The sequence below is a fragment of the Mirounga leonina genome, unplaced genomic scaffold, assembly GCF_011800145.1.
Source record: "Mirounga leonina isolate KUSES-001 unplaced genomic scaffold, KU_Mleo_1.0 Mir_176, whole genome shotgun sequence".
Taxonomy (NCBI): Eukaryota; Metazoa; Chordata; class Mammalia; order Carnivora; family Phocidae; genus Mirounga; species Mirounga leonina.
Genome location: NW_023270454.1, coordinates 54,596,850 through 54,615,185, shown reverse-complemented (window position 1 = coordinate 54,615,185; position 18,336 = coordinate 54,596,850). Strand labels below are relative to the sequence as shown.

General features: G+C 40.3%; 2 protein-coding genes across 3 annotated transcripts in view; one reads left to right on the top strand and one right to left on the bottom strand.

Annotated features, from left to right (window-relative positions):
* MFSD8 (major facilitator superfamily domain containing 8) overlaps window positions 1-16,073 on the bottom strand; it is a 39,487-nt gene extending 23,414 nt beyond the window's left edge. Inside the window, exons 1-3 of the mRNA XM_035023101.1 lie at window positions 15,910-16,073; window positions 4,649-4,740; window positions 2,826-2,869 (exon numbers count right to left, since the gene is read on the bottom strand). Coding sequence (XP_034878992.1) covers window positions 2,826-2,869; window positions 4,649-4,740; window positions 15,910-15,974 — 201 coding nt within the window. The 5' untranslated portion in view covers window positions 15,975-16,073. The remainder of the gene's footprint in view (window positions 1-2,825; window positions 2,870-4,648; window positions 4,741-15,909) is intronic.
* Window positions 16,074-16,114: 41 nt separating this feature from the next.
* ABHD18 (abhydrolase domain containing 18) overlaps window positions 16,115-18,336 on the top strand; it is a 52,003-nt gene continuing 49,781 nt past the window's right edge. The window contains exon 1 of one of the 2 annotated variants that reach the window (XM_035023095.1): window positions 16,115-16,459. The gene's annotated coding sequence lies outside the window, so the exon portion shown is untranslated. Of the gene's footprint in view, window positions 16,464-18,336 lie in introns of both variants that reach the window. The other variant, XM_035023096.1, reaches the window with a different exon arrangement.

Genomic DNA, 18,336 nt, shown 5'->3' with positions numbered 1-18,336 from the left:
CATATTATCATAAAAGAGATGGTAGCCTTAAATTAAGAATTAAAAAGTTTAAGATAGTAGGTAACACAGCACTGTGGTTAAGAGTCAGATTTTGGCTTCAGATAGGTTTTGGCTCTGCCATTTTCTAGCTGTGTGACCTTGGGCAAGCTACCTAACTTTCTGAGTGTGAGTTTCTCCACCTGCCAAACAGGAGTGATAATAATCATTTCACAGGTTGTTATGAATTATCAAAAGATGAAAGGTTTACTAGTGTACCTAGCACACATTATTGTTATGAAATAAGTTGAGAAAATTAGTTGATAAGTTTTTTAGTGAAACTGTTATAGTTGTATTGCCAAAGAATTAGTTACAAGTTCATGTACTCACTAAATTTACCTTTCAAGGGCTTTCAAATATTTGGAGAAAGGAGTGTACCTTTTCAAAATTCAACATATTGTGCTGAATAGACCTAATTATTGTAAATACCTTTCTTTTGATAATTTTGAGGTTAAACAGACTGAATACAAGGACCACAGAAATAAAAAGAGTTTTGACACATGGAAATATATTTTTGGCAAAGAACTGCTCTAGAATTGTTAAATATTCTGCTTTAATTGTAGTAACTATGCCAGTAAGGAAAGAATTTTTAGTGTCATGGGTAACAATTGCATGTAATATAATTTTTTGATTAATTTTCAAATAAATTCCAAAATAGCAATGAAAATGTGGCACCAAATCAATAAAAATGACATTTGTATTTGTCCTTATATTCCTTTTAAAATATCAGATATTTTAAGTCAGCATTTTCAAAAAGTTAAAAATTCATAAAAACTAAAAAGTCTAAAATGAAATATTAAATGTCAATAAACTTCTTGTATCATAGGCATTATTTTTAATCTCTAAGTATTCATCAAATATTCTAGCATTTTTGTTGAAGCTATCTGACCATCCTAACAATCTAGTAGGGAAGTTAATTCTCTGTAAACACATTGTTATGGCACTCAGTGATAAGTGTTAATGATAACGGGGTGTGGAGGTACATAGGAAAACCTTTTAACTCACACTGGGCTGGGGGACAATCAGAGAAGGCTTTTCGGAGGAGGTAACATTGAACAAAGCCTTGAAGAATGAATAAAAGATAACAGGAAAGTAGGATGGAAGGGAAGGACAGAGAAAAGGAGAGATGAAGGCAGGGAAAGCATTCCAGAAAAAAGGGGGAAAAAATGTATAAAGACCCTAGGAAGCTAGGTTCATGCAAGTAGAATGTGTAACAAATTGTTGGCTATCGATCTAACATGGACCAGGGTGCCTGGGTGGCTCAGTCCTTAAGCATCTGCCTTCAGCTCAGGTTATGATCCCAGGGCCCTGGGATCAAGCCCCGCATCTGGCTTCCTGCTCTGCGGGAGGCCTGCTTCTCCCTCTCCCACTCCCCCTGCTTGTGTTCCTTCTCTTGCTGTGTCTCTCTCTGTCAAATAAATAAATAAAATCTTTTTTTAAAATAAATAAATAAATAGTTAAAAAAAAAAAAGATCTAACATGGACCAAAGCTTAGGATTTAGGCTACAACACACACACACACACACACACACACAGGCCAACCTCTGGGAAAGCCAACATATAAGGAACAAGTTGATAAAGAAAACTCACAAAAGAATTTTTTTTTTTTTTAAAGATTTTATTTATTTATTTGAGACAGAGAGAATGAGATACAGAGAGCATGAGAGGGAGGAGCGTCAGAGGGAGAAGCAGACTCCCTGCCGAGCAGGGAGCCCGATGCGGGACTCGATCCCGGGACTCCAGGATCATGACCTGAGCTGAAGGCAGTCGCTTAACCAACTGAGCCACCCAGGCGCCCACTCACAAAAGAATTTAAGAACAAATATTTAAAGAGCAAAGCCAGGAGAAAGAAATGTACAGAAGCTAAGAGAGGGTTTTCAGAAGCAGGGAGAGGACAACAATGTCAAACGCTACCCAAATATCACCTAAAGGACTGAAAAGTATCTATCTGGTCAGCAATTAAGTCACTGATGACTTTAATGAGAGCAGTTTCAGGGTAGTAGAGGAGTTAATCAGATCGTAGCAGTTTAAGGAGTGAATAGGAGGTTGAAGAGTACAGAGGAGCTCCATCAAGAACCTTACATGAAGTATTGTTATAGATGAATTATGTCTGCAACTTATATACTGATTTTCATTAAGTTCATTTCTGGAGATTTAAGATAGAATTGACATATATTTACATTATGTTATATGTCATATATATATATATATATATTTTTTTTTTTTTAAAGATAGAATTGGCAGGACTTGATGATTAACTGATGTCAGAGTACCCACTAAACTTGCATCTTCTTGACCCCCTCCTTCCCATCTAGTAACCAAAGAATCAAAATACATATATTATCTATTCTTTTTACAATGTCACCTGACAACCCAAATTAATTCTATAGGAAAGCACAAAATTATTCCATATAAATGTCATTTGTACATTTTGGGAATTCAGACTATGTGTAGTTTAGTTTCTTTTTTTATCAGGGAGTGGGTATTGATGGGATGTGAAAGTGGCTAAGAAGTAGGTTACCATACATCTACATTTGCCTGGGACTGTCCAGGTATAATCCTGTTTTCCTGATATAGTACTCCCTTCACTTCAAGAGTATTCTGGTTTGCACAATAAAGCATTTGATCACCTTACCTGTAAGCCTCTTTTGAGGAATTATTATCTCAAGTTACTCTAGTAAGGACTAAGTCAATAAAATACCAAAGAGACTCTTAAGAAAACTCTTAACTATATAAGAGTTATTATTACTATAGCTACTTAAGAGAATAATAGTTTAAAGTGTACAAACCTTTTGGAGATATGGCCATATTGACATTATCACAATAGAAAATCCTGTAAAGAGGCAAAATTTGTTATTTATACTTAAAATGATTTCATCACTATTTATAGATAGAATTTTTTGAACTATAACATGGACCTTATTTATTTATTTCAAGATTTTATTTATTAATCTGACAGAGAGAGCGCACAGGGAGAGCGGGAGCAGCAGGCTCCCCGCTGAGCAGGGAGCCTGATGCGGGGCTCGATCCCAGAACCCCGGATTAACGACCTGAGCTGAAGGCAGATGCTTAACCAACTGAGCCACCCAGGCGTCCAATACTTCATTCTTTTTATTTTATTATTTATTTATTTATTTATTTTTAAAGATTTTATTTATTTATTTGAGAGAGAGAATGAGGTAGAGAGCATGAGAGGGGGGAGGGTCAGAGGGAGAAGCAGACTCCCTGCTGAGCAGGGAGCCCGACACGGGACTCGATCCAGGGACTCCAGGATCATGACCTGAGCCGAAGGCAGTCGCTTAACCAACTGAGCCACCCAGGCGCCCACTTCATTCTTTTTAGAAAGCCTATTTTAAAAAATAATTTCCTCTCAGCAGGGAGCCGGCTTCTCCCTCTCCCTCTGCTGTTCCCCCTGCTTGTGCTCTCTGACAAATAAATAAATTAAATAAATAAATAAAAAATAATTTAGTTAATAGTTTCATTTTAGTGTATTTTGAATTGACATATTGATTTTGAGGAAAAGAGGACTAGAAGAGTAAACTAATATTTGAAATCAAGGTTACAATTTCACAATCAAGAAACTTAGGTAAAATGTTTAACATACTAATTAAAATCTAAAGTTAAAATAATTTTCTTTTTTGCTATTAAAATTATTACTCATAATTTTAGATAATTACTAAAAATTAGAAGTATTTTATTTTATTTTAATTCCAGTATAGTTAACATACAGTGTTGTATTAGTTCTAGGTGTACAATGTAGTGATTCAAGAGTTCCATATATTACCCAGTGTTCATCATGACAAGTGCACTCCTTAATCCCCATCCCCTATTTCACCTATCACCCCACTCCCTCCTCCCCTCTGATTGGCCATCAGTTTGTTCTCTATAGTTAGTTAAGAGTCTGTTTCTTGGTTTGTCTCTCTCTCTTTTCTTTTTCCCTTTGCTTTTTGTTTTGTTTCTTAAATTCCACATATGAATGAAATCATACTTTTTTGGTCTTTCTCTGCCTGACTTATTTCGCTTAGCATATTCTCTAGCTCTACCCATGTAGCCTGTAGTTGCAAATGGCAAGATTTCATTCTGTTGATCTGTCTTCCCTTGCTTTAATTTGCAGGGGCCAGCTACAGAACCTAAGAAAGTAGAGGAAAAGATTTTCCTCCCCACCACATATACAATGGACTATTATTGAGCCTTAAAAAAAAAAAGGAAATTCTGACTCATATTATAACATGGATGAACCTTAAGAACATTATGCTAAATAAAATAGTCACAAAAAGAAAAATACTGTATGATTCCATTTATATGAAGTATCTAGAGTAGTCAAATTCATAGAAACAGAAAGAATGGTGGTTGCCAGGACGTAGGAGTAGGGGGAAATGAGGAGTTGTTTAATGGGTACAGAGTTTTAGTTTTGCAAGATGAAAAAGCTCTGGATATTGGTTACATAATCATGTAGACAAATGTAACGCTTCTGATTTTAGAAATAGTTGAGATGGGAAATTTTATATTATGTGATTTTTACCAAAATAAAATAATAATTTAAAAAATTAAGTGACATTAAAATAAGATACTTTCTGAATTTTTAAAATTATATATAATTTCTAATACTTACCTACACTGCTGAGAAACATGGTAAGATATAGAATCCTAATAGATATCCATCGGCTCTTATAATGTTCTTCAGTTTCTATAATATCCCATTCTCTAGGATTAAAGAAGAAAAAAGTAGTATAATGTTATCTCAGTATGTACAATTTTATTTTCTTTCTCCTAAAGTAATTAAAAAGATATGACAGAGGTATAATTTACTAATATTGGTTCTTGCTGTACTAATTATCTATGAATAAGCATTATTTCTTTGAATTTCAGTAGGTTATATTAATGCATCACTATACACAGACACTTGGGAGACATCAGGTAGCTTAAAAAGGCATAACATTTTGTCAACTAATTATTTTGCTATCATTGACCTGCTACAAATCGAGTGTTGGAATTTGTTAAACTGACAAAATAAATAAAGTACATCAAAATAAATCAAACTAGCTACAACAACTAGATCTCCTATGGATGGGATATACAACTATTACATATTTTAAAAAAATAATTACTATCATCATTATGACATGTTTCTACTTGATAACAGTAAATTGGCTTTGCTGCAGGAAGCTATTTTGGCTAGGTACTTTCAGCAAAATTAATGTAGAAGTGACACCAGAAAAGTTTGATGTGACATTCCTAGGCCTGGGACCTCTAGAACACTTGCCTTTGCTCCAACATGGGTTACCAGACAAGTTCTATTAGTGGACTAAAGAGAGTCCAAGGTCCTTCTAGACTGGGTTGATCTTTCATATAAGCCTATGACCTGGAGTAAAGGCAAGTATATTAAGCATACATCTTATTTCAGTCAGGTGATACATGAGAGTGTGTATGGTTTCATTACATTCTCACATTCACATACAGAAAGAGTTAATAAATTTACCTTAATATGAGCTTTATGTTTTCAAAGAATTAAGACAAACACAACAGACAAAATGTCTTCTTATGTTCTAAAGTTATTTTCTAAAATAGACCTTAGAGCTATCAAAGTTGTCTTCAAAGAGAAACTTTTCAAAAAAGAAACTTTTTTTTTTTTCAAAAGTGATGTGATTGGGAGTGGTAGAGCGAAGGAAGACAGCTAACATTAATTAGATCTACTATGTGCCAGGTATATTAGCTGCTGATATAATACATATGAAGTTCTTAATACTATATATGCCATTCCATAAAAATAGACTTTTCACCATAATGTAGCGTACTTGAAAAATAGCAGAACCCCAGGGGCACCTGGGTGGCTCAGTTGGTTAAGCAACTAACTCTTGATTTCAGCTCAGGTCATGACGTCAGGATTGTGAGGTTGAGCCTCATGTGTGGCTCCTCACTGGGTTCTGCACTGGGTGTGGAATCTGCTTAAAATTCTCTCTCTTCCTTTCCCTCTGCCCTTCCTGCCCTCTCCCCAGTCTAAAAACCAGAACCCCAGATGCTCATACTGATCATTCTTGACTTACAATGGGGTTACCTCCCAAAAAACCCATTGTAAATTGGAAATACATTAAGTCGGAAATGCATTTAATATACCTAACCTACTGAACACCATAGCTTAACCCAGCCTACCTTAAACATGCTCAGAACACTGACATTAGCCTACAGTTGGGAAAAATCATCTAACGCAAAGCCTGTTTTATAACGAAGTGTTGAATATCTCATGTAATTTATAAAATACTGTACTAAAAGTGAGAAACACAATGGCTGTATGGGTACAGAATGGTTGAAAGTGCATGGGTGGGTTATGCTGGTGATCAAGTGGCTGACTGGGAACAGTGGCTTACTGCCACTGTCTAGCACTGCAAGAGAGTAGCCTATCACGTATCACTAGGCCAGGAAAAGATCAAAATTCAAAATTTGGAGCATGGTTTCTACTGAAAGCATATCACTTTTGCACCATTGTATAGTTGCAAAATCATAAGCTAAGCTATCATAAGTCGGGGACCATCTATTTGGAAATCAATAACCTGGAATCTGGAATAAATAATGCAGATAATTACATATCAGCAAAAGGTATCCACCATTCATTCCCACAGCACTGGATTCTGGTATCACTTTCCAGCATTGGGTATTATATTTTTAATGAACACATTATTATTTCCTGGATATCAGAAATTAAGATGACGGGGGGCCTGGGTGGCTCAGTCGTTAAGCGTCTGCCTTCAGCTCAGGTCATGATCTCAGGGTCCTGGGATCGAGCCCCGCATTGGGCTCTCTGCTCAGCTGGGAGTCTGCTTTTCCCTCTCCCACTCCCCCTGCTTGTGTTCCCTCTCTCGCTGTCTCTCTCTAATAAATAAATAAAATCTTAAAAAAAAAAAAGAAATTAAAATGACTATCACTTATAAGAACTATCATTAAAGTAAGCCTGAAATTTTCAAATAACTATTTTGCTCAGATCTTTTTTTTTTTTTTAAAGATTTTATTACTGGGGTGCCTGGGTGGCTCAGTCATTAAGCATCTGCCTTCGGCTCAGGTCACGATCCCAGGGTCCTGGGATCGAGCCCCGCATCGGGCTCCCTGCTCAGCGGGAAGCCTGCTTCTCCCTCTCCCACTCCCCCTGCTTGTGGTCCCTCTCTCGCTGTATCTCTGTCAAATAAATAAATAAAATCTTTAAAAAAATTTTTCTTCTTTTAATGACAGCTATTAAATATTGAAGGGATGACAGATTTAGAAAATTGCTATTTAATAACTACTCTCCATGTAATAATGGATGAAAGAAAGGATAATTGAGGGGCGCCTGGGTGGCTCAGTCAGTTATGCTTCTGCCTTCGGCTTAGGTCACGATCCTGGGGCTGCGATCGAGCCCCAGTCAGGCTCCCTGCTCAGCACAGAGTCTGCTTCTGCCTCTCCCTCTGCAGCTCCCCCTGCTTGCACTCTCTTGCTCTCTCTCTCTCTGTCAGATAAATAAATAAAATCTTAAAAAAAAAAAGAAAGAAAGAAAGAAAGAAAGGATAATTGATGGATCCTAAAACAACTGGTTGAAAAGTTGTTGAGAACAGGATAGTCACAGGGTCTCAAAGCATCAGCCCACTGGCTACTTTCTAATCCCAAAATGGAAAATGAGGCTTTATAATCGAGAGATACAGCAGTCACCCTCTTAACCAAGTGGTTAAGCTTGGCATCCACAATAGTGGGATGGCTGCGCATCTGAAGCCTCCTTACTTTACTAAATTGGGACATTCTCAACATAACCCATGGGATGTTCTTGCCAGAAATGACTGACCAGGATCTATTAAAAAAGAAACAGGCCAGGGGCGCCTGGGTGGCTCAGTTGGTTAAGTGACTGCCTTTGGCTCAGGCCATGATCCTGGAGTCCCGGGATCGAGTCCCGCATCGGGCTCCCTGCTTGGCGGGGAGTCTGCTTCTCCCTCTGACCCTCCCCCTCTCATGTGGTCTCTCTCTCAAATAGGTGAATAAAATCTTTGAAAAAAAAAAGAAACAGGCCAAAAATCCAGAATGTGAGATGTTCTACAGAAAACGACCTAGAATTGTCAAAAGACTCAATATTGGAAAGAACAGAGAGAAAAGATCAGGGGACAGTTATCAGTTGAGAGAGTCTAAACAAATACAACAATCAATGCATGACCACTAATTGGATCCTGTTTTTTTTTCTTTTTTAAAGATTTATTTAGGGCGCCTGGGTGGCTCAGTCGGTTAAGCGACTGCCTTCGGCTCAGGTCATGATCCTGGAGTCCCGGGATCGAGTCCCGCATTGGGCTCCCTGCTCGGCGGGGAGTCTGCTTCTCCCTCTGACCCTCCTCCCTCTCATGTGCTCGCTCTCTCTCTCTCTCAAATAAATAAAAATTTAAAGATTTATTTATTTGAGAGGGAGAGAGAGCACAAGTGCGTGAGTGGGGGTTGGGGCAGAAAGAAAGGGAGAGAATCTCGAGCGAACTCCCCGCTGAGCATGGAGCCTGACATGAGGCTCGATCCTACCACCCAAGATCATGACCTGAGCTGATTACCCCGAGATCATGATCTTAGCCAAAATCAAGAGTCGGACATTTAACTGACCACCCAGGTGCCCCTGGATCCTGTTGTTGTTGTTCTTTTCAATAGCCATAAAGTACATTTTTGGAACAACTGAAAAAAACTTGAGTATAGACTGTATACTGCATGGTATTTTGAATTAGTATTGTATTTTTAGCTATGCCAATAGTGATGTAGTTGTGTAAAAGAATGTTTTTGTTTTGAGAAGATGCAGGCTACAGGGGCACGTGGGTGGTTCAGTTGGTGAAGTGGCCGACTCTTGGTTTGGCTTAGGTCATGATCTCAGGGTTGTGAAGTCCGGCTCTGTACTCAGTGGGGAGTCTTCTCTCTCTTCCTCTCCCTCTGCCCCTTCCCATTGCATGCATGCACTCTTTCTCTCTAAAAATAAATAAATAAATCTTAAAAAAAAAAAACCCAGAAGATGCAGGCTGCAGACTGAAATACCTGGGATAAAGTGTCATGATATCTGCAACCTGCTTTTGGGAAGTTTGGCAAAAGAAGGGTGTGTGGGTATATAGAAAGAAATCCAAGCAGTGTGGAAAAGGCTAACAGTTAGTGACAGGGTATACAGGTGTTCATTGTACTCTTTTTTCAACTTTTCTATGGATTTGAAATTTTTCAAAATAAAGAATTTTACTTTTTCCTTCTTTTTAATTCAAAAGTATAATTTTGGTGAAGAAGTGCATCTTTCTACTCTGTTGGAGAGAGTAGGAACATAGGAGAATGTAACTGTCCTTCAGTCAAGTTACCATTTTTTTTTTTAAAGATTTATTTATTTATTTATTTGAGAGGGTGAGAAGAGAGAGAGAGAGAGTACATGAGAGGGGGAAGGGTCAGAGGGAGAAGCAGGCTCCTCGCCGAGCAGGGAGCCCGATGCGGGACTCGATCCCGGGAGTCCAGGATCATGACTTGAGCCGAAGGCAGTCGCTTAACCAACTGAGCCACCCAGGCGCCCTCAAGTTACCATTTTTTATTATTATTATTATTTTTTTTTTTTTTAAGATTTTATTTATTTGACAGAGAGAGACACAGCAAGAGAGGGAACACAAGAAGGGGGAGTGGGAGAGGGAGAAGCAGGCTTCCCGCCAAGCAGAGAACCTGATGTGGGGCTCGATCCCAGGACTCTGGGATCATGACCTGAGCTGAAGGCAGACGCTTAACAACTGAGCCACCCAGTGCCCCAAGTTACCACTTTTTTTCTTAAGAGTTATTTATTTATTTTAGAAAGAGAGAATGCATGAGTGAGGGGAGTGGCTGAGGGAGAGGGGGAGAGAAAGAGAAGCAGACTCTGCACTGAGCATGGAACCTGATGGTGGGGCTTGGTCTAACCACCCTGAGATCATGACCTGAACTGAAATCAAGGGTTGGGGCTTAAAATGAACTATTGGGACTTCATCAAGATAAAAAGCTTTTGCTCAGCAAAGGAAACAGTCCACAAAACCAAAAGACAACCACAGAATGGGAGAAGATATTTGCAAATGTCTTATCAGATAAAGGGCTAGTATCTAAAATCTTTAAAGAACTTATCAAACTCAACACCCAAAGGACAAATAATCCAATAATAAAATGGGCAGAAGACATGAATAGATATTTCTCCAAAGACATACAAATGGCCAAAAGACACATGAAAAAATGCTCAACATCGCTTGGCATCAAGGAAATACAAATCAAAACCACAATAAGATACCACCTCACACCGGTTGGAATGGCTAAAATTAACAAGTCAGGAAACGATAGATGTTGGTGAGGATGCAAAGAAAGGGGACTATACTGTTGGTGGGAATGCAAGCTGGTGTAGCCACTTTGGAAAACAGTATGGAGGTTCCTCAAAAAGTTGAAAATAGAGCTACCCTAGGACCAGCAATTGCACTACTGGGTATTTACCCCAAAGATACAAATGTAGTGATCGATTTACTTTTTTTCAAAAGATTTTATTTATTTGTCAGAGAGAGAAGGAGAGTGCACACAAGCAGAGGGAATGGCAGGCAGAGGGAGAAGCTGGCTCCCTGCTGGGCAAGGAGCCTGGGATCATGACCTGAGCCAAAGGCAGACGCTTAACCAACTGAGCCACCCAGGTGTCCTTGTAGTGATCTGTCTATAGCAGCCATGTCCACAATAGCCAAACTATGGGGAAAGAGCCCAGATGTCTATCAACAAATGAATGGATAAAGAAGATGTAGCATACATATATACAATGGAGTATTACTCAGTCATCAAAAAAAATGAAATCTTGGGGCACCTGGGTGGCTCTCAGATGGTTAAGTGTCTGCCTTCAGCTAGGGTCATGATCCTGGGGTCCTGGGATCAAGCCCCACATTGGGCTCCTGGCTCGGCGGGGGGGCCTGCTTCTCCCTCTCCCTCTGCCTCTCCCCCTGCTCATGCTCTCTCTCTCTCTCTGTACCTCTGTGTCTCAAATGAATAAATAAAATCTTTAAAAAAAAACGAAATCTTGCCATTTGCAATGACATGAATGGAAGTAGAGAGGGTGTTATGCTAAGCGAAATAAGTCAATCAGAGAAAGATAATTATTATATGATCTCATTCATATGTGGAATTTAAGAAAATAAAGCAGAGGATCAAAGGGGAAGAGAGGAAAAAATAAAACAAGACGAAACTAGAGAGGGAGACAAACCATAAGAGACTCTTAATCATAGGAAGCAAACTGAGGGTTGCTGGAGAGGAGGGGGGTGAGGCGATGGGATAACTGGGTGATGGACGTTAACACAGGCATGTGATATAATGAGCACTGGGTATTATATAAGACTGATGAGGGGCGCCTGGGTGGCTCAGTCGTTAAGCGTCTGCCTTCGGCTCAGGTCATGATCTCAGGGTCCTGGGATCGAGCCCCGCATCGGGCTCCCTGCTCAGCGGGAAGCCTGCATCTCCCTCTCCCACTCTCCCTGCTTGTGTTCCCTGTCTCACTGTGTCTCTCGCTGTTAAAAAATAAATAAAATCTTAAAAAAAAAAAAAAAAAAGACTGATGAATCACTGAACTCCACCTCTGAAACTAATACATTATATGTTAATTAACTAAATTTAAATTTAAAATATAAAATTAAAATTAAAAAAAAAGAGTTGGAGGCTTAACTGACTCAGTCACCCAGATGCCCCAAGTTACCATTTTTATTATATATATATATATATATTTTTTTTAATTTTATTTATTTATTTGAGAGAGAAAGAGAAACAGCATGAGAGGGGAGAGGGTCGGGGAAAAGCAGGTTCCCCACTGAGCTGGGAGCCCGATGTGGGACTCGATCCCAGGACTCCAGGATCATGACCTGAGCGGAAAGCAGTTGCTTAGCCAACTGAGCCACCCAGGCGCCCTCTTTTTTATATATATTTTATTTTACAGAGAGAGAGAGAGAGTGAGAGAGAGAGAGAGAGAGAGCACAAGCAGGGGGAACAGCAACTAGAGGGAGAGGGAAAAGCAGGTTCCTCACTGAGCAGGGAGCCTGATGCTGGGTTCAATCCCAATCATGCATGACCTGAGCCAAAAGCAGACATTTAACCAACTGAGCCACCCAGGTGTCCCTTATTATATTTTCTTAATTGTGATGATTCAACCAACCATATCACATGGTTAAGATGAAGTAATCTGAAGGTTTCTTTCTTGTATCACAAAGGCACAAGAAGGAATGCTGCACTTCCAAGACAATTTGTCAAATTGTAACTTAAAAACTGGGAAGAATACATGGAATACTGGAGTGAACTGACCACCAAAATAAGTTAAATAAAATGTAACAGAAATAAGTAAACAGTGCCAAATTTAGGTTCAATAGATCATTATTTAATACAAGGACTCTTGGGTAAACAGCAGTACTTTATTTTCAAAAAATGACTCTGGGGATGCCTGGGTGGCTCAGTTAAGCATCTGCCTTTGGCTCAGGTCATAATCCCAAGGTCCTGGAATTGAGTCCTGCATCAGGCTCCTTGCTCAGCGGGGAGCCTGCTTCTCTCTCTGCCTGCCACTCCCGCAGCTTGTGTTCCCTCTCTCTCTGAAAAATAAATAAATAAAATCTTTATTTAAAAAAAAACAACCCCAAAAATGACTCTGGCTTTACTGAGGAAAAATAAAATTACTATTTACCAGAGAGAGCATTTGTGAACTACTGAAGAGCAAAAAAGAACCCATATTCAAAGAAGATAAGAGAAAAAAGTGTGTGCTCGTTGACACAATAGTGTAATGGTGTTACAGTATAAAATTTAGAAGGCAAAAATAAACTGAGAATGTTTTATAAGGATATGCTCTATAAGACCAGAAGTCGCAGATATTATCTGTAATACAGAAACTGGACTAGAGCTGCAAAGAAAAAATTTTAAGTACCTGTTAACATTTTAGGATAATCTAAAAGAGGGATCAGCAATCTATAGTCTCTAGTCCAAACCCAATGTTGTCACCTGTTTCTAGATCACCAGTTTCTACTGGAGAATAGTTTTTACAGATGAATATTTGTGAGCAACTTGTTAGAAAACATCAACTTTTAACTCTAGTTAAGAAAAATGCCACTCCTAAAAAGAAATTCCATTCCTCTCATGGATTTGTATTGCAAAAAATTTTACTCATTTATTATATTTTAAACTTCATTACTAAAATTTTTTGTGAGAATTTTTCTTTCTTGTTATCTCAGTACCTCTATAATATCTTTGATTTTGCCTCTTGTCCTGCAAAGCCTAAAATATTTACCATTTGGGCCTTTACAGAAAAAGTTTGCCAATACTTTGTTCTCTTAAACACTATAGATGGGGTCAGTGGAGACCACTAAGGACTCACCAGACCAGTAAATTAAAACTAACTTTCTTAGTGAGAAAAAGTTGGTGGCGAACTAGGCTGTAGTTTCTACAATTTACTCAAAGCGAACAGGGCTTGTCAATTAGTTATATTATATGTTCATTTTACTAGGGAATCTATGTTTTTTTTTTTTTTTCTAAAGAATTTTTAAATTTATTCATTTGAGACAGAGAGATACAGCGAGAGAGAGAGCAGGAGCAGTGGGGAGAAGCAAAGGAAGAAGGAGAAGCAGACTCCCTGCTGAGCAGGGAGGCCCATGTGGGGCTCGATCCTAGGACCTAGAGATCATGCCCTGAGCCAAAGGCAGGCGCTTAACCATCTGAGCCCGAATCTACGTTTTAAAACACAGTATGCTTATTGTATTATTCTTAAAATACACCCTTATTATTTTTATTTTTTTTTAAGATCTTATTTATTTGAGAGCGAGAGAAGGAACACAAGCAGGGGGAGTGGGAGAGGGAGAAGCAGGCTCCCCACGGAGCAGGGAGCCCGATGCGGGGCTCGATCCCAGGATCCTGGGATCATGACCTGAGCCGAAGGCAGATGCTTAACTGGCTGAGCCACCCAGGCACCCCAAAATACACCTTATTTAAAAAATACACCCTTATTTTTAAAATGCTAAATCTAGAACCTCAATCAAGTATTGTTTATGGACAGAACATCTGAATTTAGATGCACCCTAATGAGCCTCAAACAATCACTCAGACATAACTGAAGCATAAGAGTACATAAGAGTAAGAAAAAGAGGGGTGCCTGGGCAGCTCAGTCATTAGGCATCTGCCTTTGGCTCAGGTCATGATGCCAGGGTCCTGGGATCGAGCCCCGCATCAGGCTCCCTGCTGTGCGGGAAGCCTGCTTCTCCCTCTCCCACTCCCCCTTCTTGTGTTCCCTCTCTTGCTGTCAAATTAATAAATAAATAAAATCTTTAAAAAAAAAGAGTAAGAAAAAGAATTCCTTTTTTAAAGTAGATTTATTTGGACATGGTGACAGAATATATACCGTAAGACCACATCCAACTATTAACTCAAGGATCCTGAATTTATCTGAAAAATAGTCAAGAACCAGGTAGAAGCAAAAAGAACTTTGAGAAATCCAAATGTCACAAAGTCTATGCACTGAAGCACATGCACCTAAGAGAGATGGTTAGTCCTTAGTCATAGCTTCCATGTTCTAACTGCACATAATTCTATTAAGCTTAGAAATGGTTTTCAAAGCAGAAGCAAACTAGAAATTTCAAAATAAAGTTGGGAGAAGAGAGGCTGCTGACAGCAACAAAAACAGGGATTGTCAATACATAACAAAACATGATGAGGAATAGTCTGCCAGCAACAGAATAGGTAGAAAAGCAGACATAAAACTTTAAACGTGTAGCAAGTGTATAAATTAGTAAGAAAGTGAAAGAAAGTAAAGGGCGCCTGGGTGGCTCAGTAGGTTAAAGCATCTGCCTCAGGCTCAGGTAATGATCCCAGCAATGGGCTCCCTGCTCACTGGGGAAATCTGCTTCTCCCTCTGCCCTTCACCCTGCTCAAGCTCTCTCTCTCTCAAATAAATAAATAAAATCTTAAAAAAAAAATTGTGTAAAATAAACTAGTATAGAAGCAAATAGTCCAAAATGTCTCAGCAGGCCCTGAGTACATCCCTGTATTATGGAATATTTCGGGATTGATAATAATTGTATTGATCTCAAGATAAAATATAGATAAAATTGCAATACATATATTCCGTTTAGTAAATCGGGGACCAGAGAAATACACTGCCCAAAAGAGTTTCAAACAAAGTGGTTAAAATGAAAGTTTGGTGCTTAAGAGAGACAAATGTGCAAAAATTAACATGGTCGTTGACAGCTTAACTGTGTATTAATTTACTTGATAAATTGTTTCAACACAATAATATTTAATTCCGTTTTCCTAAAGACAAAAATAGTTACTTAACTAAGTAGTAAGAGACAAACTGAACAATTCTGAATTACTGTCCATAAAGTAGGATCAAAATAACCAGAAATATAAGGGTCGAAGTACAGTTCATCCTTAAACGCTAAGAAATTAGTCCTTATATGTTTGGCATAGGAGAAAGGTATGCTCGTTTTAAACAGGTTTACTTGCTAACGAAGTATCAAAAAGTTATCACGCAATTAAGTCAATAGTAAGAGAGGTTTCTTCAAGTCTCGATTAAAACCATCATTTCGGAACTTTTGTGAAACGTGTGAACTGATGAGCTCCGTAGAGGGACGCAGAATGCGGTGGCTTAATGGCCGCGACACTGTTGGCAGTGAAGGGCCAAGAGGCAGTGTGAATTTCTCTAACACCTGCACCAGAACTCGCTGGCTCATCGCGCCGCGCGACGAAATCTCTTTCCTCGGCAGCAGGAGCACATCACCCGGTCTCGCGCGACCGGCCACAGCCTCCCGCCGCCCTGAATCCCACGTTCGGGCCCGTGAGGCTGACGCCGGGAAAGGGGCCAGTGGCAAGAGTGCAGGAAGGTGAGGGGGCCTTCCCCCAACATCCGCTCACCTGCTTCCGGCTGTGCGGTCGCCTAAGAGTGGCTCTTGCTCTGCCTCGATCCCCAAGCTCGCCATGGTTACGCCGCCCACGAGGCGGTGTGAGGCCAACTCTCGCGACACCTCCTGCTCCCTCCCATCCCAGTTGGCCAAAGCTGTCAAAACAAGTCAGCAAGTGCGCGTGCGTGCCCGGCAACTGGAAGTGGGCGGAGCGCCCCGAGGTCAGAGAGAGAGTCGCGGGGGAGTCCGGAGCGCGCCGGGCGGGAAGAAATCAGGGGCGGGGCCCTGTGTCCTAGCCCTCCTCCTGAGGTCCGCGTTTCTCGGCCACCCGGGACTGCTTGGGAGACAACCGGGGAGGGTTCAGGGCGTGTCTAAACGGCTGCCCCGCCCCGGGCTCGTCCCTCTCTCTAGGCCTGGCTGTCTGGGCCTCTCATTCTTGGGTTCCTGGAGAGGTTGCTGTCACTGCATTTGTGGCTCCGACGGAAGGCAAGCCCTGGGAGCCAGGGAAAGGACAGCGCCAGGAGGCTCTGCTGGCTGGACAGCAGGTGCCCTAAGAACGGACAGTGAGTAAGTAGCCGGTCCAGGCCGCGGTCCCCGAGCCTCTCGACACACTGCGTACGTGCCAGGAGGCAGGGACGGGGGACGCAGGGCTTGGCGGGAGACGCGGCGGTCCCGGGCGCTGGACGAAGCGGGGTTTTAGGGCGCGCTTTGGCCGACCCGAGTGAGTTAGGCTGGCGGGCGGTCTCTAATCCCCGTGGAAGGTGGAATTGTCTTGGCGCTGTTGGTTTTCTCGCTCGGCTAACGACAAAGGCTAAGTACCTTCCCTGTAGTGCCTTGTTCTAATCTGGGGATCCTCAGATCGGCATCTCACTGTCTCCTGCGCCTACTGGGGGATTCAGTCTTGCAAGATACCACTAGCAGACGCTGCTGCTGTAATCTAGGGGTTAGAAAAGGCCCAGCACCAATTTAGCAGTGACCAGCACCTTTCATCATAAAGAAAATGCCATTTTTAGAAAAAACTTGTGTTTTTTTGTTTGTTTGTTTCAGTAGGTCTTGATGCTGTCTCTTTCTGGTGCTTACATATTAACATGTTACTTTTCTACAAGTAGGCTTGTAAGGTAGTTGGTAGCAGTAGTCATAATTGTTTTATTAGTGCTAGTACATTCTCATGTGATCTCACTTGATTACAACTTTCCTATGAGATAGATAATGCAGACATATTTCTATTTTATAGAGAACTAAGATTCAGAGAAGTTGACAACTTACCCAGAGTCACTTGGACTGAAAGTGGCAGAGTTGGGACTCAATTCAATTCTTTCAACCAATATTTATAAGCAGTTACCTATGCCAGACCCTATATTAGTTATCTGTTGTGTAGTATGTGCCATCACTTGTAACCTTTGTCTTGTTTGTGACCTTCTTGTGTGTATCCTGTCAGGGACATTCCACTCGTGAGCAGCTAAATTTGAAATGTGTTTTCTGTTAGTTCAGAACTGTTTTCTGAATCCAGACCTGATATATTTGTGCTTGGATTCAGTCTTGCAAATTTGTTTCTAACAGCTCAAAAAACTTATCAGATTCCTATGACTGGTTCCAAGAAGGTATATAGGTTAAAAAAAAATTAATATATATTTTTTTGCCATAATGTTGCTTTAATGTATCATTGACTTCTAATCCCCTAAGTCTGGCATGTGTGTGTGTGTGTGTGTGTGTATTTCACAAAGGCACTTTTAATCAGGATTGCACCAAGCAGAATAATTGCTAGATGAATATATGTTGAGTGAGTGCTTATTGATTTGCCTCATTTAATCCCTACAACAGTCTTCTGAGTTGGGATTGTGTCAAGCATACAAGGAAAGCGAAAGCATGGAGAATAGTTCATTTTCCTAGGGTCACACCACAAATAAGTAACAAAGCAAGAATCCAAGAAACACAGGACTCCTGAATGTAAAGCCTGTGCTTTTTCACCAGCAGCCTTACTATGAAAAGAATTTTAAGAAGAATCTTTTCCTGTATCTCTTTTTTTTTTTTTTTTAAGATTTTATATATTTGACAGAGAGAGACACAGCGAGAGAGGGGAACACAAGCAGGGGGAGTGGGAGAGGGAGAAGCAGGCTCCCGGCCGAGCAGGGAGCCCGATGCGGGGCTTGATCCCAGGACCCTGGGATCATGACCTGAGCCGAAGGCAGACGCTTAACGACTGAGCCACCCAGGCGCCCCTCCTGTATCTCTTAAAATATATTAAAACAGGTGATCAATTTTTATATAAATCGAATAATTTGCAACTGTGTGTATAGTAGGCCAGTTATTATTCCCCTTTTATAGATTAAGGTGGCATCAAGGTCACATAGCTAGTGAAGGAACCCAGGTCTTCTGACACTGCTATTTTCCATTGCCACCTCCAAGTGATGGCTTTAGACCACGAAAGTATATGGAATGA